Consider the following 22,029-nt stretch of genomic DNA (forward strand, 5'->3'; position numbering starts at 1 on the left):
GGCTCCCGGCTCGACACTCTGCTTGTGCAAGGTTTGCCCTGGTCTGTTTCCTTTTGAAACGTGGATTATACTCGAGTGCTGAGATAGTAGAAGATGTTTGTCCCTTCAGGCACAGAGCTCCTAAAGCCTGTGCAATTTCCCAGATGGTGAGAACACGGGCGGGGTCCGGGATGGCTCCCGCGGGGCTGGCCACCAGGAGGACTGAGCTGGAGGAGAAGCCGGGAGCTCCCCGCTCCAGCCCATCCTCCGGGGTGGGGGGGAGGGGGAGTGGACTTGGGTGTCCCTCGACACGGGAAGGAGGAGACTGGGCTGATTCCTAGTTCAGATGTTCACACGCTGGTTTCTGTGGCGTCTGTTCTCGTCCTGCCGTTGACTTCCCCCCATTTCCTGAAAGCTTTGAAATGTATCTTTCCACTAGTTCGGGAAATACTCAGTTTCATTTTACCCTTGTTTTTCTGCCGTTGGACTGTCATTCATTCCGCTGTCTGTTTTTTCACATTTCATTCTGATGTGCATGAAGTGGACTTTGGTGTAAGAGACTCCACAGACACTCTGATGAATTGCTCATAAATTGTTAACACCATTAGTGAAATGTCTTTCCTGCCACCTTTATCACACTCCAAATACACCTGTCATCATTCACAGATTGAATTTGTCTGGCTGGAAACAGGCCTGAGTGGAAGGCAGCCTCCCCGGTGGCTGTTTCACGATGACTTCTGTGCGTCACAGACTAGGGTCCTGCGGAACGAACCCCCGGGCACAGGCCCCTGACAGCTGCAGGGGGACCTGAACAGGGGCAACCCGGGGAGCATGGGGACAGCGCGTCAGGAAGGGTCCCTGGGACACACGGGCATCTGTCTCAAGGCTTCTCAGCACCTGAGGAAGCCGCCCATGGTCACTCGAGCAGAGATGCTGCCTGAGCTCCGGGAGTTACGAGATGTTGAGTGTGCGGGGTGCGCCAGCCACAGGGCAGAGCTGCCCAGACCTGGCTTACAGACCCCACGACACCCAGCGCAAAGGGCCCACGGGAGGAGTGACCAGACTGTGGGTGGGACACGACCGAAGGTTGCACCTCCACTTCTGAGCAAGCCTCCTGGCCCCCTCTGAGGGCACCCAGGCCAGACACGGACACTCCCGAACACCTCCGGCCTAACTGCCTTTCCCGCCTGAAAATTACACCCTCACAGAGACACTGAAATCTGTGTGCAACGTGTCAGAGACACTGAAATCTGTGTGCAACGTGTGTGACCTGCAGCCACTTGGCATGCTTGAAGGGCACCCAGCCCCAGGGACAACCAAAAACCACGCATAGGGTTGCCGTGTCTGGACACAAAGTGCCCGACAACCAGGAACTTGGGGTGGGAGGCAGGGAGCCAGGACACAGAGGGGACACAGCGTGCGGTGAGCGTGCAGGTGAGTCCAACCCCACTGCAGGGAGAACTGGGGGCAAAATGAGGGACTCTGGTGTTTCCCTCCAGGGATGCTGGCAGGGCAGGGACCGGACGAGGTGCATGAGGAGGACCATGACCTGGACAGCCTGTCAGAGGAGCTGACCCTCAGGTCCTTCCAAAAGGACGGAAGGAGTCAGGGATGCAAAGCAGGACAGGAGGCAGAGTTCTCGAGCAGGACTTGACATTCCCCCGGGCCTCCCAGGAGACAGCACCGACGCTCTCAGGAAGTACCTGTTCCCGGGTGTCCACTTCCCTCTGCAGAGTGGCCCCTGGGGCCACGCAGAGAAGCACTCCGATCCCCCTGCTTTGGCCACGTGCAGGGCTCGCACCTCGGACTCCTGCCCCCCGAGGGACAAGGACACACTCCCAAGCCCAGCAGGTGGGGCGCGTGGCGGAGCCCAGTGGCGAGCAAGGCAGCAAGACGCGGAGGGGGCAGCTGCCGGCCGGGAGGGGACGCTGGCCGGTCCCTGGCAGGGCTGAGGTCCCTCTGGGGCACCTGCCTAGGCTGTCCAGGGTGAGAGGGGCACCTCACTGGGCTCTCCCTGAGTCAGAGGGAAACAAACCCAGCTCCCCGAACCCAGACTTCCGGACGCACAAGATGACCTCAATGGGAGGGACTTCAAAAGGGAAGAGGCTGATCCTGGTCCTCGGGTGCTAGCTGTACTCTCATCTCCCACCAGATCTCCCCTCGTGAAATGGAAGCTCCAGAGTCAATAAAACACCTTCAGGAAATGGACACCAAATGTTTCTAATTTTCACTTTAAAAAATTAATTCACGTTGATTATCAGTCACTCGTTTGACAGAGTTGACAGAGGAAGTACGAGGTACCTGCACGAAGCCAGCCGGTGGGGTCCGGGGTGAGTCAAGGACACAAAGCGCCTTCAGGTCACGGGAGGGACGAGGACACACCCTGCGTCCCAGTCGCAGCCCTGCTTCTGCCGGGCTGTCGCCTCTGCACACGGGACGCCGCCAGCAGGGCAGGGGATCGCTCTCACAGCAGGCGCTCCATCCTTGAACTCCGGCCCTTTGAGCCATCGTTTTAAACAAAGTGCACGACTTCCCTTATGATATGGGCCCTGATTCCCAACCACGTCGCGCTTGTGAATGAATATAAACGGGAAAAAATATACATAGTTGTGTTAGTTCCAAACCGCTCAGAGGGCGGACTTGCCTTTCGTCAGATTTTCCCTTTGATGTAAACTTTGCGACAGCACAGCTTGGGCTCTGAAACACAGCTCGTCGAAATCGAACGTAACTGGTCGTTCTTGCTGAACAAGGTGAGAGCACGACGTCCAAGAGTCGCTCTTCCATCAAACCAACAGCAGTAACCGGCACCACAAGTAACGGACAAAACTATTCACAATGCTTAAATTATTTAAAATACTAAAATTATTTAAAAGGCACAGGAAACGTTGATAAGTGTAACAAAACTTTAATTAAATATTCGAGAAGAAATTCGTTAAAAGAAAAAAACCAAGGAACTGAAAAACAGAAGCCTTGCCCTGCACCTTTAGATGCTTAAAAGCTGGAGATGCTCAATGCCATGTGTGTCGCCCGCAACGCCCCCTACGCTGCACCTCCTGCGGGAGGACCCCGGCCAGCCCCGCACACGCAGAGCCCCGGACAAGGCGCGCCCACCGCCCAGCGCCTGTTCGCAAGACCGCGCGCCCTGAGGCCGAACGCCCGACGGAGCACAGCTTGTTGTTAACACCGAAGCCAGGCCGCCCAAACGCACGGACTGCAGCCACCGGGGCAGCGCTGCGACCAGCCGGGAGGGAGGCAGGGACATTCTGATGTCTCAGCTAAGGGGCTGCTCGGCAGGGGGGGCCAGAAGTGCTTCCGACCTTAAACAGGCCTGCTGCGCTTGCTGAAGCCAAGTCGTTCCAAACCTCGTGAGGCTGGAGACGTTTTCACTGGAAGTTTCTGGGAAACTTGGAGGAACTCCTTTAGACCTGCTGTACCGAGCAGCTGGTGAGTGGGGCGCCCATCAGCCCGCCGGCCCCCACCAGCTAGACCTCCACCCTCTGATGAACAACCATTTCCCCGCTCCAAAGAGAAACAAGAGTAGGACACACAGAGGTCCAGGCCAGGGAGAGAGGGCGGACGGGGGCAGGGCCCGCGTCGCAGGCCAGGCGGGTGCAGCGCAGCAGGCGCACCTGGGCTCTGCTCCCCACTCCCCTGCCGTCCTGCCCGCAGCAGAGCCCCTCCCAGGGCGCCTGTGGGGACCGGATGCTGCTGCCTGTGGGTGACTGATAAAACGGAAGGTGGCACCCACGTGGGGGACACAGGAGGGAGGCCACGGAGCTGCTGGGACGCTCAGCCTCCTGACCCGGGGCAAGGGCGCCCACCTAGACCCGGTTCTCCTGCACCTCAGTGTCGTCCCTGGAGTTTTAGAAATGAAAACGAGGGCGCCCACCCTCCACGCCAGATCAGGGCGTCAGGACGGCTGGGGGCTCCTGACACCACCTGCTGCAGGCCTGGACGTATCCGCACCCCGGCCACACCCTCAGAGCAGAACACGTGGTAGAGAGGACCAGCCTGGCGGGGTGCGGAGGGGTGTGACCGTAGCTGGCCGGCTGGGCAGTGAGAGTGGTGAGTGTGACGGGCACCGTCTACCCCACCAGCCCACCCCATCGGCACTCAAGGGCCCACGGGGCAGCGGGTGCCGCCTTCCATTTTAGCAGTCACCCCACCCCACGGGCAGCGGCATCCGGTCCTCCCAGGCGCCCGGGGAGGGCTCTGCAGTGGGCAGCCCAGACCTGCCATTCTGCTTCCCCTGACGGCCTCCGTCCTCATCCTGGAATCTCGACGGTGGGTGATCAGCGAGCCTGCGAGCCGTCTTTCGTCTAACTGTCGTGATGTGACCACGTACACTGTTCAGATTTAGTGACAACTTTCAACTATTGGTACAAAAATTAGGTCTCCTGTGGAACAGAACTTCTCCTGACGTGCTTTCTATGTTGAAACTCTTAGTCCAAGTAAAACTATGTTTAAAGTATATTGATTATTTTAAGAGCAAAATGCTGCGGTAACTAATAAAGCTATGAAATTTTACGTTTAGAAACAATTACTAAGGATGTACAAATAAATAGATAAACTGAAAATGAGGATAAATTAGCTACGTACTTTTAGGAAAAATAATATCCTCTTTCAAAGGAAGCATTTATAAAATGAACAAAATAATAGAGACATAATACAGATTAATTACATTCTACCCTGACTGAGCAGAAAGACTGACAAATAGGGCGGCATTAGGACTGGGTCTCTGCTGCTCCCAAGGCACTCTTAGGAGAGGGACCGGGCAGAGGGCAGAGGACAGAGGGTAGAGGGGAGGAAGACCCCGGAGACACACCACACCCACAAGGGGCTCGACTCCTAAGCACAAAGAGAACGACTCCAAACCAAGAAGAAGGGAGACGTCTCAGCAGAAGAGCGGGCAGGCAGCCTGAACGAGGGCCTCCCAGGAAGGGCAGCCGCGGGGCAGCGGCAGGGGGAACCCGGCCAAGGTGCCCTGCGCTCGGGGACGCGCTGCAGCCCCAGAGCGGAGACGAAAGTGCCGCCGGCAGTGAGTGCCGGGGCAACGCCGGCAGCGCGGACCCTCAGGAGCGGCACAACCGCCCTGGGAACTGCCCGCCAGGGCGCCCCACGCTCCGGCCGCGCCTCCTCACGCCCGCCCGCCTGCTCCAGGAGCCGCGCCCGGGGCTGCAGCATCACCTGCAGGAGCTCCGACCAGAAGCCACCCCACACCCACCGACCAGAGGGGACGAACCCCCTCAGGGGCCACACGCAGCAGGACAGTGGACGAGCCGCACACCGGGAGCACAGGCTTCACAGCACGACGCCGGGTGGAGGAACCGAAGTGCGAAAACCCACGTGAGGATGAGGCGGCTCACGTCAAGGTGAAAAGCAAAGTTACCCTCGGTGTCGGGTGTCAGTGGTCAGGCGGCGTGGCCTCCGGGCACGGGGGCCCCGAGGCGGCTCCTGCCCTGGCCTGGGCGCTCTGCTGGGTGGCGGCTACACAGGGATGTGCACACTGGAGACCGTGTGCTTTCTGCACGTGGGGCACACCCCAATAAAAAAGATTCGTAAGCCATTTCAAATAACAGACCTACAAAAATCTTCAGTGCGTCTTAAGCTGTATCTCATGCACATAAAGGTGAAAATTTAAAGGGGCGTGTTAAAGTGACTCGTACAGGTGGCACCGTTCTCAGTGGTCGAGGACAAAGGGTTTGAGGCTTTTGGGGTTAATACGTGTTGGTAAAATGTGCAGAAACGTCTATTTTTACACCTGAGCACTAGAAGAGTAAATTGCTCAACAGTCAGTCCATCACGTCCTGGCTTATTCTCAGCATTAATGGGGAACAAGTGAGTTCACTGAGCTGAGGGCTTTGGCAGAAACTGGAGAGCCTGGGGGTGTGGGCGTGAGCTCACCCCATCAGGTCCCGGGTGTATCACTGGGAGGAACAAACTGTCAAAACAAAGAGGCCCAGGGACGCGGGAGGGACGCCGCAGCCTCCGGGAGATGGGTGGCGCTGAACCCGCCCTCCCCCGGAGCTGTGCGAGCCCTGCTCTTTGTCCTGCAGCTGCGCGGGAAGCACAGGGGACTGCGGCCTCTGCCCCGACAGACACGGGGCATTCTGTGCAGCTTTTAAAGGGGGAACAGTATGCAGAAGAGCCTCCGGCTTGGGTCAGGCCAGGGGTCTCCTGGCAGGTAACAGACCACGCTGGTCTTCACACGAGCGCAGCCACTGTGGAAAGCAAAACCTGGGGTCAAAGGGCATGTGTATAACCCAAATGTGGGTCATCGCGTCTCCATTCAGTGGTCCTACAAGCTAATAACACCGGGCAGACGCTCTCAAAACAGGACTTTGAAAACGTCAGGGTTAAAGTTAGGATCTGAACTCACAGCTGGAGATCAGATGCATCTGGGACGCCTCATGGTTTTTAGCATCTTTTAAGTCCACTAGGAGCTGCTGAATAGTCTTTCAAAGGCTGAAGTCAAACCACAAGTCGCACCAGGTGCCCCTGCAGCCCCCAAACGAAGGCAAGGCCAGACTAGCACTGAAGCTGGGGCACTGCACCAGCCCCAAGGGGGTGCCCCGCGGAGCCCAGGCGCCCACCCCCACCCTGCTGTACCCACCACGGCCCCCTGCCCCCGACCACACACTCACTCTCTTTGCCTTTCTCCTTGTTCTTGAGCTGCTGCAGCTTCTGCTCCCGGTGCTGCTTCTCCAGCTCCTGCTCCTGGCGGTGTCGCTCCAGCTTCCGCTGATGCTCCAGCAGCTCCTGCTGGTGCTTCATGGCCAGCAGCTCCTGCTGTTGCTGCGAGCAGGGAAGGAGGAGACAGAGAGTCAGGGCCTCGCTCCCAGCAGGAACCCTGGGCAGACACACACATGAAGGCCAGCAGGGATCAGCCTCCGCGCTCCCCGGCCCGGCCAGCATCTCTGAGGAGAGGGCGCTGTGGTCCGTGCAGGAAGGAGGGCTGCTCCAGGAAGGCTCCGAACCACTGGATGCTGACCATGAAAACGAGAGGCTGAGCTGCTGGAGGAAAACACACGTGAAGACATTTGCAGTCTCGTGAGCTGGGAATGTCTTTTTGAGGCGCCATGTAACCACTTTGAAAACTGCTTAGCCCTCGCCCACCAGGACCCACCAACCCCACTCCCAGGACTGACCCGTGCAAAGCCCTGCGTGGGCCTGTGCTGGGCACTGTGCTCGCGACAGCCCCGCCTGACGCACCTCAGACGCCCCCGGACGTCAGCACCGCAGCAGAAGTGCGTGTCTGGACGCTAGAGACCCACCTCGCCAAGAAAAAGAAGAAACCGCAGGTGCCCGGAAACACATGACAGGCACAAAACAAGCAAAAAAGCCCCGTGCTGACGGGGGTAGGGGGGGCAGACAGGTCAGATCCCGAGGAGCCTGCTGACACGAAGTCCTGGAGCACGAAGCGTAAAGCGCGACACTCTGAAGGGGAGACCCAGGCGCCGAGTGGCCGGAGGGTCAGGGCCTCGGCCTGAAGGGCTCCCCACCCAGGACGCTGCAGGTGCCTCTCACGGCCTCCCCTCCTCTTCTCCAGCTGTTCTTTGAGGACAGCGTTGTGCCCTGAGAGAAGATGAAGGTGCTCAGGGGTGAAGGATGAGGGGCACAGGGCACACCGCTGCCCAGGGTGCCCCAAGGGGCAGGAGGCGGAGGCTGCCCAGCTTTCCCCTGAGCGGTCCCCTGCACCCAAGAAAACAGTCTACACGGAGACACACGAGCCATCTATGTGAGCGTGTGTGCGTGCATGCGTATGCACGCGTGTGCTGGCAGCCTGGGAGCGGGCAGTGTGTATCCAGGAACATCTCCAAACTCTCGTCCCTGGAAGCAGAGCCGGGCCGGCATCAGGCTCCTGCTGTGCCCGCCTCCAGCTCCGAGGTCACTGCCTGGAGCCACCTCACTGCTGGGGAGGGTCCGGGCTGCAGGCGAGGCCCGGGCAGAGCCTCTCCCCAGCCAAGGGACCGCAGGGAGAGGAGAGAGCAGCCCCCCCACAGGCCACCCCTGGCTGCCTGGCCCCCCTCCCCTGACCGCCTTCCGCCATCTCCACAGTCTGGAAGTTGCCCAGGTTCTGCCAACAGCTAGAGCAGCACGGAAAGTAAGGGAGCAGGATTTCAGTGTGTGAATAACGCCATTCGTGTCTTTTTCTTTTTTTTCAGATTCTACGTACGACTGACGTCACATGGTACAGCTCACAGACACAGAAAACAAACTTACAGTCGCCAGGGGAAGAGGGAAGGGATAAACCGGGAGCTAGAGGCCTGCAGGTGTAACTACAGCATGTAAAACAGATGAACAGCAAGGTCCTACTGCGCGGCCCAGGGAACCATGCTCAATGTCCTGCAGTAACTTACAACGAGAAAGACTCTGAACAAGAACGTGTGTGTGGACACGTACGACTGAGAGTTTGTGCTGTGCCCCAGAAAGTGACCCGACATTGCACACTGCCTAGACGTCACACATAAAATTCAAAATAAGAAAGAAACACCCCCCTCAAGAAGGAGACAGGATTTCGCAGCTTAGAGCTCCTTCCTGTTAAAGACGCAACGCCACCTCTCATCTGCGACTTGGGTTAGGTTTCGATCACGTGACACTGAAAACATTAAAGAAAAAGACCACCAACTGAGGAAACGTGGAAGGTGCAAAGTCTCCCCTTTCATTCTCTAAACAAAGGCCACAGCGCCGGCGTGGCTGCGCTGCCTGGTGAAAACGCTGTCCAGCCAGACCCGAGAAGAAGCCGTCCATGACAATGAACGAGCATCTGACAAAGGCTGGTGCGAGCGGGGCTGGGGTGCAGGTCCACACACCCAACCCGCGGGCAGCGTGCCCAGCCGGACCTGCCCTGTCGCCTCCCAGGGACCCCCTCGCGGCCCTGCCAGCCCACCTGGGCGGCCTCCACAGTCAGCACAGCCAGCCGCCCGGCCGCCCAGCCTCCGGGCCCTGCTGCAGCGGGAGCCAGCACAGCCCCACAGGACGGAGCCTGGGGGGTGGGTCACACCTGAGGCCACACCTGTGCTGGCACACACAGCAGGACTGCAGCCCCGTCCACAAACGCCGCCACCTCCTGCCTTTCGCCAAGGGTTCCCTTCTCCAGCCAGGACCATGGGGGCAGAACGGCCAGCGAGGCATTGTAGCTCAGCCCCAAAACAGCGTGGGGGGTGGGGGGAGAGGCGTGCGTCCACCGGTGCCCGGGACAGGGGGCGGCACAAAGGTGTGTGTCCAGACCCCACCCAGCAGCACCCCCCCCCCGTGGGAGACGCTGGGGGACCCAGGTGCCCAGGACTGAGGGCCAGGTGCCCACAGACCATATCGTGCAGCAGTGTGTGGGAGAGGGGCCGCCAGCAGTGGGCACCCCACTCAGCACCCACCTGAGGGGTCCCGGGTGTCACTTCTAAGAGCTTTCTATGGAAAAATTACTACCTTCCAAACAGCTGGTTTACAGGAACTGGGGGATAGGAAGGACGTTCCACGGGGCTTTCTGGGTAGCTGAACCCCAAGAGTAAATCTCCAAACTGGCTTCTGAATTCTGCAGGGACTGTGGCCAGCAGACAATACCATTTGGTGTGACCTGAGCAGGGCCTCGGCCCCTTCAAACTGGCATCACTGTCGTGTCTGGAAGACCAGCTCAAGGACTTTGCCAATAATTTCAAAACAGTGAGTTTTCTTATCTTTAAAGAGGAAAACCAAATTGCACCCTGGGGACAAGAGAGTGAGAGAAGTGGGGATAAAACGTGTCCCTTGTCATTTGTCTCGTTCCAAGAGCCGCACCGTGGACGGCTCTACTCACTCCCCCGCGGATCAGGGCCCCATACCTACGAAGGCACTCGGGCAGAAGAAACGTTTGTCGATCAGAATGAATTCAGAGACTGCTGCCCAAGTGCCCCGCGGCTGCATCCATGGTAAAAGGCTTCACCGGGTGTCACCGGGCCACCGCCAGCGGCTCTGGGATCCCCTGCACTGCCAGTCCTTGGAGACAACTCAGGGCTTCCTGGTGTCACTCAGGTCAGGAGCCCCCATGTGTCATGAACAACAGATCCTGCTGTGAAGGGCCAGGCCTCTGGGTGTCACCTACACCCCAGTCGCCTACCTCGAGCCCCAGTTCCCTTTTAACCGCTCCCTCGCCATTTCATGTGTAAATGAGGTGCAGGCAGAAATTCACTTAAGAGAGCCTCACAGTATTTACTTTTCAGCCAGGACCCAGAAGGAAAGTGCGATTTTTCAATTATCATTACAAAGAGACTGGAAACCACCACCCAGATACTGGTGATTAACGTTCACAGGACGACAAAACTCCCAGGAAAACAATACTGTCCTGGGGTTTTCGTGAAAGTAGCAATTAGCAAGGACGACTCTGATGCCCCAAGTGCCCCACAGCGTCACGGCGACATCTTCTTAGGTTACACAGACGCGACATGCTACTGGACTTGCAGATGACAACCTGCGAGCTACAGTCCACAGAACAGAAGGCAGTGAGGACACACGCTCCCTCACAAGGTCTCAATACCCTCCAGGCCTGACTCTTGACCTCTGATGGAGTGACTCCACACTCCACGCTCTGGAAAATGAGGAAGGGCTGCAAGGTAAGGGACGCCTGCCGGTCCCAGGTGGCCCGTCCTCGGTCGGCCCCAGGGGAGTGAGAGCACACCACACCATGCAGGGCTCAGGCCACAGAAAATGAGACCTCGAGCTGTGCTGATGTCAGTCTTGGGCAAAGTCCTCAGAGCTCTTTGCGACAAGCACCTCACTAGCGCGCGAGGGTCAGGACTGTTCCGTGGAGGGAGGGCTGTTTTGCAGACTGAAAAACTATCACGAGCAGTTTAAAATAGGATGTATGTCTACTACCTAGTTTCTCTAAGGGAAAGAAAACAAAAATAACAGATCATATTCATCTAACCAAGATTAATACTGAATTTACTTTCAAGCCAACACTGGGCTCAGAATCAAAATTCAGATTCCCAGAACTCAGCTTCTCTGACTCTGGCTTTGGAATTTAATGACAAATGTTCAACTGGAAACGCAACCAGATTTTTACCTTAAAAAGTGAACTAAAATAAAACCCTGCGCTGCTGAAGGGCAGCCCCGGGGACGGCTACCCACCCACTGGCCAGGGGACGAGAGAGGCCTCCCGGCCCCCAGCCGGCCAGCACCTCTCCTCAGTCCTGAGGCCAGTGACCCACAGTGGCAAGCTGGCAGCAGTCAAGTGCAATGAAGTCACATCAACGCCACTGCACTTAATCAGGACAGGGCTTGCTTACAGCGCTGCTCAAAGACTGACCCCTCAGGCCCCAAGACGCTACGGACACGCACTGCTGACATCACGGCCGTTAAGAAGCCCAGGTGCCCAGGCAGGGCGCCTTGGAAGCTGCGTCCCTGTGAGACAGTGGAGGGTTGTCTGCCTTTGCAGGGAGTCCTGGCTCCTCCCCTCCTCGGGCTCACAGCTGCCTGGAGACACTTCCCCTGGGGGCTCCAGGCGGACCAAAGACCCAGACAGCATCTGACCCCCACTTTCTCTCTGCAGTCGGCTTAGGTGTCTAAGCAAGCCCGGGAGGGTCCTGGGCCGGACCAGAGGCAGCGTATTTAACAACAGGAGCCCGTGAGGAGGAAGAAGAAGAAACCACATCGCCAGTCAATGCAAGGCAAGGTTTTCTTTGTGGAACAAACTTCTGCAGCTGTGACCTTGGGAAAGACACAAAAAGCCCTAGGAACCACAGGCAGGCTGCAGCACGACGGCGCCCCCAAAGGCGAGCCAGCGCCTTACAGGGCAAGGCGTCGGGCAGCAAAGGAAGAGGAGGGCCCAGCACGACACCTGGGGTGGCCGGCAGTGCCCCCGGAAGGCAGCCGCACAAGGCCATCCGCCTGCCCAGAAGCCACTTCCTACAAACCCAAGGTGCCGGGTTTATGAGCCACTCCTGACTGCAAACGTGTTAATCAGGCGCAGACAGGCTCAGGGCTGACGCAGCATGTGGCCACGAGCTGTCCCAGGTCGCAGGTCCCAGGGCTACAACCACCTCCGTGCGTCCTGCAGGCGCATTAACAGTTGCCTCAGGTGACCCAGAAGCCGGGGCCCCAGACAACACCCATTCAGCTCCTGGGATGGTGACAGAGGAAACACCACAGCCCGGCCCCAGCGCCATAAAACCAGGCTCCCTTTCAATCTTACCTTTTTTCCTACTAGGAAAAGTGTTCCACTTTCAACTAAACAGCTCGTAAAACTCTCCCCTGTCCATGGAGACAGCACAGGGCACACTAAAATATTTTGCACGCGCACACACACGTTCAGCCTTACCAGTTAAAAAGGACATGCAAATTAAAAGCATGGAAATAGGTTTTATTTTTCACCCCTTAGGCTGGAGATGCCCCCTGAGGCCCGGGAAGGGAAGGTCTGTGCTGAATTTGCCTCTGGAGGAGGCGTGAACTCTGCCGGAGGGCACCACGGCAAGATGCTTTAAAATGCGCAACATGCACACTGTGTTTTTTCACACGAAGGGATTTTTTCTGAGAAAATAACTGCAAGTGTCCCAAACCTACGCCAAGGAACCGTGGAAAAGGGGCCCCCGCCTCTGGGACGGCACCTGCTGGCAAATGGGTCAGGACGGGTTGCCGCGTCACTGCGCTGGTGTGGACAGGGTGCCGCGGCCCCAGGGGCACGAGGTGCAGCCGACTCCGGCCACTTTGGAGCCACCGTGGGGGCGCCGGCTGATGTCGGGAACGTGGGGGGCCCCGCCAGCTCCCAGCTGGGCATCCCCGAGCTCTGTGCCGGCGGACCACGGGGTCCTGGTGCCGACGGGACAGGATCTGTCTAAAACAGCTCCCAGAAGCACATCCTCAGACTGAAGACACGTATTTTTTCTCTATGGTGGAGTCCCAGTCACAGCAAAGACCCCCAAGTAACTATGAAAAATTGGCAAAAAGCCACCGCTGGGCTGAAAATTTCATTAACAAGTGTGAGAAGGGCTGGTGAGAACGGCTGATCAGAACAGGTGAGTCCTGGGGTGGGGGTGGGGGAAGCGTGTGCTGCACAAGGAGTCTGACAGCCAGGTGTGCCCCGGTGTGTGAGGGGGTCAGTCCTGCGCTCGGGGCCTCCCCGCCTGCCCTGTGGTTCCTGGTCAGGCCTGGGGCACGCCCGCCACAGCCACGCCCCCTCTGCACACACGTCTGAATCTGCCCTCTGCACAACCTTCCCAGAGGCATTGGTGCCCAAGTGCAAGAGAGAAGCTTCCAGAAGCCCAGAGGGCCCACAAGCTGGCCCTGGGGACCCCCAAGCCCTGACACTCAGAGAGAACAATGACTGTGCGTAGAGGACGTCCCTCCCCAGGGCACTCCTGGAGGAGGGGACCCCCTGTACTTAGTCACCCCCAAATTTGGTCTCTTAGCGGTTTAGAGGTGGTTCACGACTCCAGCTCACTTCTGCCTTTCTTGTTAGAAACACAACAGAACGGCTCATGGTTAAATTAGAGGTCAACCACTTCTGCGTTCAACTTAACCATCAGATCCATCCTCAAAGGTCCATATTCTAGAACTGCCCAAAGACAGACCTGCCTGTTGCCCGGGTTCCAGAGCACGGTGAACGTCAGAGAATCACACGGCGCTCGTTAACTTTCCCCCGGACGGGAGCGTCTGACACGCGGCACGCGGGTACTCTCACAAAGATAGGGCGAACCTGGTTCTCACCCATTTGATTTGTTTTTAGACACTTGAGCACTTTATATACATATGTCAAATCAGCTACGTAACTAAGAGGAAAGTCGGGGTTCAGGGGGACCCCAGTGCAGGTGTGTGGCCGGCCAGGGGAAGGGCAGCAGCAGTGGCGCCCTGGTTCTGGACGAGTCTCTCCTGCACTTGCAGGGTGACAGTGCTATGGAGAAGGACGCCGGTGTGCACACAGAGGGTCTAACAACAGAGCCACGTGGTGAGGACTGTGCCTATAAGACGACACCACCTGTTTCAGGTGCTCTGTGGGGACACACAACCGTGACGACCCAGACCCCTGAAATTTATCATGAAAACCACACTGAACATGGCTGGGCTGGTCCAGAGAGACGTTGTGTGATGCACCCGGAGTAGTCGAATTCATAGAGACAGAAGGCTGAATGCTGGGGGCCAGGGCTGGGGCCGGAGTTGGGAGTGAGTGTTTATTGGGACAGAACTTCACTTTGAGAATGAAAAAATTCTAGACACGGATGTTGGTGACAATGGCACAATGGTGTGAATGGACTTAATGTCATGGAACTGGACACTTAAAGGTGTAAATGTTATGTTCTGTATATTTACTGCAATAAAAACATGAGTCAGGGGTTTAGTGGTTCCTGGAAGAGTTAAACACAGTTACCACATGGCCCAGCCATTCCACTCCCAGGTGTGCACCCAAAGAGTGGAAAAGAGGAGCTCAAACCAAACTCGTGCCCTCATGGTCACTGCAGCACCCTGCACAGGCGCCACAAGGTGGAAAGACCCACACGTCCACCAAGAGATGAACAGATAAACAAGCTGGGCCACGTGCACACAATGGTACACTCGGCCCTAGAGAGGAAGCCAGCGCCGACACGCACCACGGTGCAGAAGAACCTCGAGAAAGTTACGCCAAGTGAAAGAAGCCGGATGCAAAAACAACACACCGAGATTCCATTCACATGAAGTCTCCCGGACGGGCAAGTCCCGGGGCAGGAGGCCGGGCCGTTCACGGCTGCTCGGCGGTGCAGGGACTCCTCCTGGGTGAGGAAAGCATTGTTAGAAGCAGGTGGGGTGACGACTGCACAATACTGTAAATGTGCTAAATGTCACTGAGTCGTACACTTAAAAATGGCCAAATGATGAATTTATATTATGTGACTTTTACCACAATTTAAAAAAGACGAGTAAGGTTAAAACTACGCAATTTCCATACTGAAAAGGAGGGGAGGGCAGCCGCTTCTCTCCGGGCTCCGCCAGGTGGGAGTGAGCGCAGGCGCAGGGCCAGCTGTGCGGAAGCCCGGAAGCCCAGGATGCGGATGGGGACGAAGGCAGAGCCTCGGCCACCTTCCTGCCCCGCCGGCATCGAGAGGGAGCATCCCCAGCTGCGAAGGACGCGGGGAAACCCAGGGGTGGTGACAGCGACCACAGTCCCGACGAGCACTGGGAGCCGGAAGAGTGGTGCCCAGCACCGTGCCCGCAGACCACCTCTTCCCCGCGGGGAGGCCGGTCTCTGCATACGGGCCTGGGAGGGCCTTCCGTCCCTGGAGAGCCACCTGCTCTTGTTTACTATCTGAGTCGCAGTGAGGCTGCTGGACTCAGCACCGCAGGAAACACAGTCACTGGCCCGGAGAAGGTGCGCCCGCATGGCCCTGAGGGGGCCCGGGGCTCTGCCCAGCACCCTAGTGCCAGAGCCAGCCTTCAGGGAGGCCACACCCCCGGCCACACCCCAGGCCAGCCTTGCCACACTCACAGCCACGCCCGTGGTCCTGGCAGGACGCTGCACCCATGTGCTGTCACCGGCAGCTTTTTGAGATCTCAGTGTGGTTACGGACGTCCTAGTCCACGCAGCTAAACAGCTGTAACCTGGAGGGGACACCACCGTCTGCCTAGAGAACACAGCATCACCGATCACAAACGCCTCACGACTAACAGGAAAATCCTATGCACGGGCTGGCTACAAATGATAATGAAACAAGAGCTTCACACTGACAGTAGAAAAGGCAAAAATAAAATGGAACACATTCTATTCATTAAAAAAAAATTACGTGAAATACCCAAGAATGATTAGACATAAAATCCACAGGCCTCACACGAGGAAAGCAGAACAGGTCTTTTCACAAGGACAGACGCCTCAGAGCACAGACCACGCTCCTGGATTAGAACGTTTATATCAGAAAGCTGCTGGTAGACCTCCTGCTAACTTACTGACTCGCTGCAACTTTGGTAAGTTCGCAGACCACATTTGGGGGGCTTTATGAGAAATGATTCTGGGGTTCACCCAGGACAACAGAAGTCCACCTGGAGGCAGGCTGAGGGAAATGTAAAGTGAGAATAACATGTGGATGGGGCCCGCACGGCCGGACACTGAGACGCAGGGAAAGGCTCCTGCCTGCGCGGAGCAGAGAGGCCCAGAGACAGACTCGGCCGGGAAAACAAGCCCGCGCTGCTGACGGGACAGAGGTGGCACTTTTCACTGTCTGGAAACACGTTTTGCTTCATGCCCGAGGGCAGACCAAGTAGGTAACTATCAGATTATAAACACAACTAATAGCCAAATGGCAAGATATGATGGACGCTGAAATAATGCCCTTAATTTATGAAGAACATTCATGTACCAATGAGAAAGAGGCCAGCACTGCAACAGGAAAACAGCACAGGAAATGGTAATTAGTAGAAAAATGCAAAAAGGCAATCAGCACGTAGAAATCTGGGCGACCACACTCAAGGACATGCGGACACCATGTGGGACAGAATCGAACGCAATGTGAACAAGTCTGACTTGCTCGTCCCTGCTCAGCCACTCGGCGGTCTGCGGGCAGCGCAGGGGCGAGGCCGGGGTCGCCCCGGCCCGGCCAGACTGTGGGCGGGATGAGGGGGCCCGGGCAGCCCCGGCACGGGTCAGTAAGTGCCACCGATACTGCTCTCGGCCCGTGCGTGTGTGTGTGCACGCGAGAGAGACAGACAGGTGCACACTCAGGACTGGTGTAGCTTTTGGAGAGAAACACGACGACAGGTAACGAAGGCCTCGGAGAAGGACTCATCTGGGGTCTGCAACACCACTTCTATTTTATTAAGACAAACGCATATGGTCCACACACAAGGATGCTCAAAACAGAAGGAAACCTGCAAATGACCTTGATGTCCAACCACTTAACCATCAGTGGTCATTTAAATTCATCATGGCTCACTGTAAGACCACGAAACCATTAAAACCACACTTCTGAAGTGTATGTGATGGTAAAGGGAAACATTAACAATACGCTAAATAAAAGCCGCGTGTCAGTATAACCCCAATTCCATACAACTATCGACACACACACAACGTACATAATTTAAGATTACAAGAATATACTCCAAATGTAACAGCCTCCCTAGCTAACAGGACTGGAGTCACATTTCCCTCGTAATTTCCAGTTACTCAATAATTAACATTAAGGACTTTGCGATCAGAAAGAGATCAGGAGGAAAGCGGTCCCCGTGAAAAAGACGGTCTGGAGGTAAAGGCTGCTGCTCCCTCCCCGCTGGGCAGGCGCCGGGCACCCTCAGCCCCGGGCCTCGTCCCCCTCGTCCCGTGATGCTTGGGCCATTCACCTAGACAGGTGTCCTCCGGGGGTGCAGGGGGCCCTGGGGGAGATCTGAGGATGCTGTCAGCCAGCGGCTGAAGAGGAGGCCAGACGTCGGGGTGAGCAGGGCCGAGTGAACACGCTTTCACCCCTGCTCCTCTCCAAAACCCACTGAGAGGGACACTACTTTTTAGGAGACATAAATTCACAAGAACAAAGCCTGCAGGCAGGGCTGGAGAGCAGGTGTGTCCTCAGCACTCGGGACGACGCAGAGCAAAGGGCGAAGGAATCGCCCCGAACAGAGAAGCCTGCGGCTGCCACCTGGAAGCCCTGGAGGTGGCTCCCAGACACCAGGGTCGACATCCCATGTCTGCTCAGTGTTCACAGCACTTCCCATTAGTGAAGGGAATGTCTAATTCATTCCCAATACAATATTACAAGCGCTTGCAAAGCAGCAAAAGCCACATGTTTACAAGAACATCACTGCCGTGGGTGGAAGGGAAGGGATGGCAGGCTGGAACCCAGAACAAGGTGGCCGAGGAGTCCTGGCTTGCACGGGGGCGCTCCCCACAGCAAGAAGGGCTGACAGGTTTCTCAGACTGTGGGGCCGGGTTTGCATCAGGCACAGGGAACTAAGCCAATGGTGAGGGAGGAGACGACAGACTCAGGGAAAGCCGACAGCTGTATCAGGAAGGCCACGCGGTCACTGTGTGGCATAAGCAACAGGCCCCCCCCCCATGAGGGTGGAGCCCCTGAAGGGCTCTTTAACTAGGAGGCGGCTCAGTGTGGGGGCACCACGAAGATGCGGCGGGTGCACAGGGTGGGGGGAGGTGAGAAAGCCAAGTCTTTCCCGCAAGTGGGAACCCACCACAAGGGACCCAGGACTCAGGCACCAAGCTGGCCGTGGAGACACAGGGCGCGCGTACCAGCACAGACCTGGGGCCTGGGAAGCTGGGTGGGGGGCGGCGAGGGCAGGTTCTCTGTGTTGACACACTACCTTTCGACTAGATACATTAGAAACACAAATTTCTCTGATAAAAGTTTTTAAAAGTTAAATATAGCACAACAAACGCCCAAAGCAGCAAATCTCGGTAATGTTACATTTGCCAGATGAGCAGCTACGCTCTCCCAGGTGATGAAGCGGCCAACAATTTTCTGGACACAAGCACCTGCCGACACCCAGTGGCACGACGCTCTCAGCCCTCGGCCTCGGTGACCAGGCTCCCTGGACCCCGCTCCGGGGAGAAGAGAACCCACAGTGCGGGACGGAGCGGGGACGGGGCCCCTGAGTCACGACCAACAAGGAAACTGTCTTGTACAAGCGTGACACTGAGTGTGGAAACCTCCCGAGAGACCTTCTGCACCCAAGGTTAACAACTGAAGTTCCATTTCAAAAACGATTCCCTTTTTAATTATAAAATCCTATTCAAATTCACTGATGATTTAATGACACTAATTAGATAGTGCGCTCAAGAAATCTGTCTGACAACCACCACTGCCAACTGTCACTAACAGCACCACGGCCTACGAGGAGGGCCTAAATCGTCACAGCGGCGCGGGCGGAGGGAACGCCGGATCACACAGTTTAAACGGCTTCAGACTGCAGATCTCCATCGCAAATGGAAAAACAAATGATTAAACTGCGGAGAACACGGAACCTGGAGGCGCTCCCTTCGCTGCTGAGAACCAGCCCAGAGCCAGGTTCCGGGGCTCCCGTCACCTCCTGGGGCGTCCGGCCCGCGAGTGGGGGGGGCACGCCCGACGTGAGGAGCCCCCACCCGCCAGGCTGCGAGGCACCAGGCGCTGTCGGGAGGACTCGGGTTGGGGGCGCTCTCCTCCATCTCCGAAGAGGCGGCACAACTCGTGAAGCACCAGCTGAGGAGGGAAAGGCCGCGGAGGCCGGGCGCAGCCGGCAGAGGCCGGCCCGCGGGAAGCCGGGTCTCACCCAGCGGCGGCGGCAGCACCAGAGCGTTTGGATGTGTGCTGCTTCCTGGCGCTGCCTCTGCTGACCCCTCACGTACCTGGGGTCTGTTTATTTCTCCTTTTTTCCCTTGCAAAACCTGCAGGTTCAACTCACACATACACGAGAATGTCAACAATGAGCATCCTCCTTAATCCCTGGAGCACAAAAATCCACCCCAGCAAGTTTGCCGCGATCCCGCCGTCACATGCTGTCCGAGGACAAGTGCGCGGCGAGTGGAAACGGGGAAAAGTGCAAACCAGCACGCGGCCCGGCCCCTTCGTCACCCAGGCGCCGCGCTGGGCTGCGGCGCGCAGAGGCGGGGGCCGCACGCAGAGCGGGTGGCAAGCGCGCCCTCAGGTCGGGGCAGGTGGATGGCGACCTCGGGGACGCACGGTGCTCTCCTCGGAAGAGAAGAGCAGAGACGGGCCCCGCCGGTCGCCATGGGGCCAGGAAAAGGGGACCCATCCGAGAGGACCGGGAAGGGAAGAGCCAGCCCGCAGCCATCACTCCGGCTTCTGAGAGGACATAAAGACACAGGCCTGTGACGGAAGATCTTCAAAAACATGCTGAGAAGTAGCTCTGCCCCACGTGGGCCGGCAAGGTCACCGGACGTGAGGGAGCCCAGGGCTCGTTTTTTAAATCGTTGTTTGAGAGGCACAGAAATGAGAGGCTGCAACCTCCAGGACAAAATGAGACCGCAGCCTGCGCGGGCGGAGCCTGCGGGGGCAGTAGCAGCCAGTGGGGGCGGAGCCAGTGGGGGCGGCGGCAGCCTGGGGGGGCGGCGGAAGCCTGGGGGGGCGGCGGCAGCCTGGGGGGGCGGCGGCAGCCTGCGGGGGCTCTCGCCGGTGCTGAAAGGCAGATACCTGGGTTGACTCCCGCTGCCAGGACCATGGCCCGGGCCGCCTGGGGCTTCCCCACCACCGTCCTGAAAAGTGGGTGCTGCCAAACACGCCTCTGGTGGGGCTGGCCTGGCGCCTGGACCGTGGTCCCCCGTGCATCCCCCCCTGCACCGCACGGAGCAGCAACCATTAGCAAGGTGCAGGCCTCCCCACCGGCGGGCGAGGTCCAGGGCACACCAGCGTCCCCGCAGGGCCTCCCTCTAGTCCCAACAGCCACGAAGGGCCCTCAACCGCTCCACCCCAAACCCGACAGTGCTTATTTGAAAAGTAGAGGACCACGTGGCTGCTGGGGACCAGTCTCCATGGAGACCGGTGACCTCTGATAGGCAGGAGCACTCGCCTGCTCAGGATTCTTAAGGCAAAACGATGGGGGCTGGACTTCCAGCCGCTCTGGAAAGTGTTCTCTCCTTGGTTTGTCCAACATCGACCTCAGAACCCCAATGGAGTCGAGGGGAAGCAGCAAAGGCAACAACAACTGGACACCAACAAAACCCAGAGGAACAATCAAACCGGCCAAGACCCAGGGCCTCGGGGCAGCTCCCCCCTGGCACCAGGGGGCACAGGCAGTCTGGGTGTGGCTGACACCTGAAGAAGCCAAGGCCTGGCTGAGTGACGTCCACCCATGGGCCATGATGGTCTCCATGGAAACAGCATCGCAGAAGCACTGGGGAACAGAGGGCATGGCTTTCAATTCTCCACATCCCTGCTGCCCAACCCCTAAATGGCCTCGTACCACATGTGGTCACAGGGCACCTGAAACGCTGTGGGGCCAGGCGGAGATGTGCTCTCCATGTCTCATCTGCAATGGTGCACCAAGGTTGACGACAAACACAAGTGTTTCTATGCATTTTGAGTGAAAACAATTTTAGAAGTAGGAGTTTAAGTAAAATGTCTTCACATTAATTTAACTTTGGCAGCCAGGCTCCCAGCAGCCCCCAAAGATCCCTGCCCCCTGGTCACCTCTTGCCTGGGCCCCTCTGGGAGGGCTGATCTATGAAACAGTAGAATAAGGCAGGAGGGGGTGTCACTTCTCAGATTAGGCAAGAAGACACGGAGGCCTCCTTCTTGGCCCCTTGGATCTTGGCATCTGGGATGTTCACTTTGGGGAAGCTGCTGTTGGAGGCTCAGGTGGTAAGGACCCATGGCCTCCTCCCTATGCCCACGCAGGTGAGCTTGGGAGTGACCCTGCAGCCCCAGCACCCTTCAGATGAGACCGCAGCCCTCACCGGCAGCTTGACTGCACCTCCTGAGAGATCCTGAGACATAACCACCAGGAAGGCAGCTCCCGGACCCGACCCCGGGATGCAACCAGACAGCACATGCGCGTTTTTTTCAGTAGCTAGGTTTTCAGGTAATTTGTTACCTAGCGATAACGTAACTTACACAGCCAGTTTCTTCTGGTGTCTTAAGGTGGCTACAGAAAATGTAAAATCACCTATGTAACTGTAATATATACCTGCTTATTTCCATTGGACATCATTGCTCTGCACGGTCCTAAATACAGTGAGAGCATGCTGTGATCACAGACATCACAAGTGGTCCCTCAACTGCATAACATGACTTTGCTATGCATCCCCAGTATGTGTTTCTTTTAAAATCTGGGATCAGATTATATACATGCAGAGAGTGAGTGTCCCCCAAAAGATCTACGTTAGTTTTTTCTTATTCCATTTAAATTAAAAGAAAATATTACTGTCTTTCTCTGACTATGAAAGGTCAGTAGGAAAAATGGAGAGAAGACAGACAAGTCCTAAGAAGACAGTGAAGATGATGTGTAAACACACCACCCAGAGATGATCACCGTTAATATTCTGGTGTTTCTTCTTGCTGGTAATGTTTCCATTTATGGACAAATCTTATATTTGTGGATGAAATGCTACTTTCAGTGCGTTTCTACACTGTGACTTTTAAATGCTGTTTCCCACTAAAGGCCACATGGACCACAATT

General features: G+C 57.1%; 1 protein-coding gene across 5 annotated transcripts in view; it reads right to left on the bottom strand.

Annotated features, from left to right (window-relative positions):
* Nucleotides 1-22,029, bottom strand: part of HDAC4 (histone deacetylase 4) — a 268,241-nt gene that overhangs the window by 80,780 nt on the left and 165,432 nt on the right. For all 5 annotated transcript variants that reach the window (XM_072961972.1, XM_072961973.1, XM_072961971.1 and 2 more), the window contains one exon: nucleotides 6,624-6,774. In XM_072961972.1, the coding sequence (XP_072818073.1) occupies nucleotides 6,624-6,774 (151 nt within the window). The remainder of the gene's footprint in view (nucleotides 1-6,623; nucleotides 6,775-22,029) is intronic.

Source organism: Vicugna pacos, chromosome 5 (assembly GCF_048564905.1).
Source record: "Vicugna pacos chromosome 5, VicPac4, whole genome shotgun sequence".
In the NCBI taxonomy this organism is placed as follows: Eukaryota; Metazoa; Chordata; class Mammalia; order Artiodactyla; family Camelidae; genus Vicugna; species Vicugna pacos.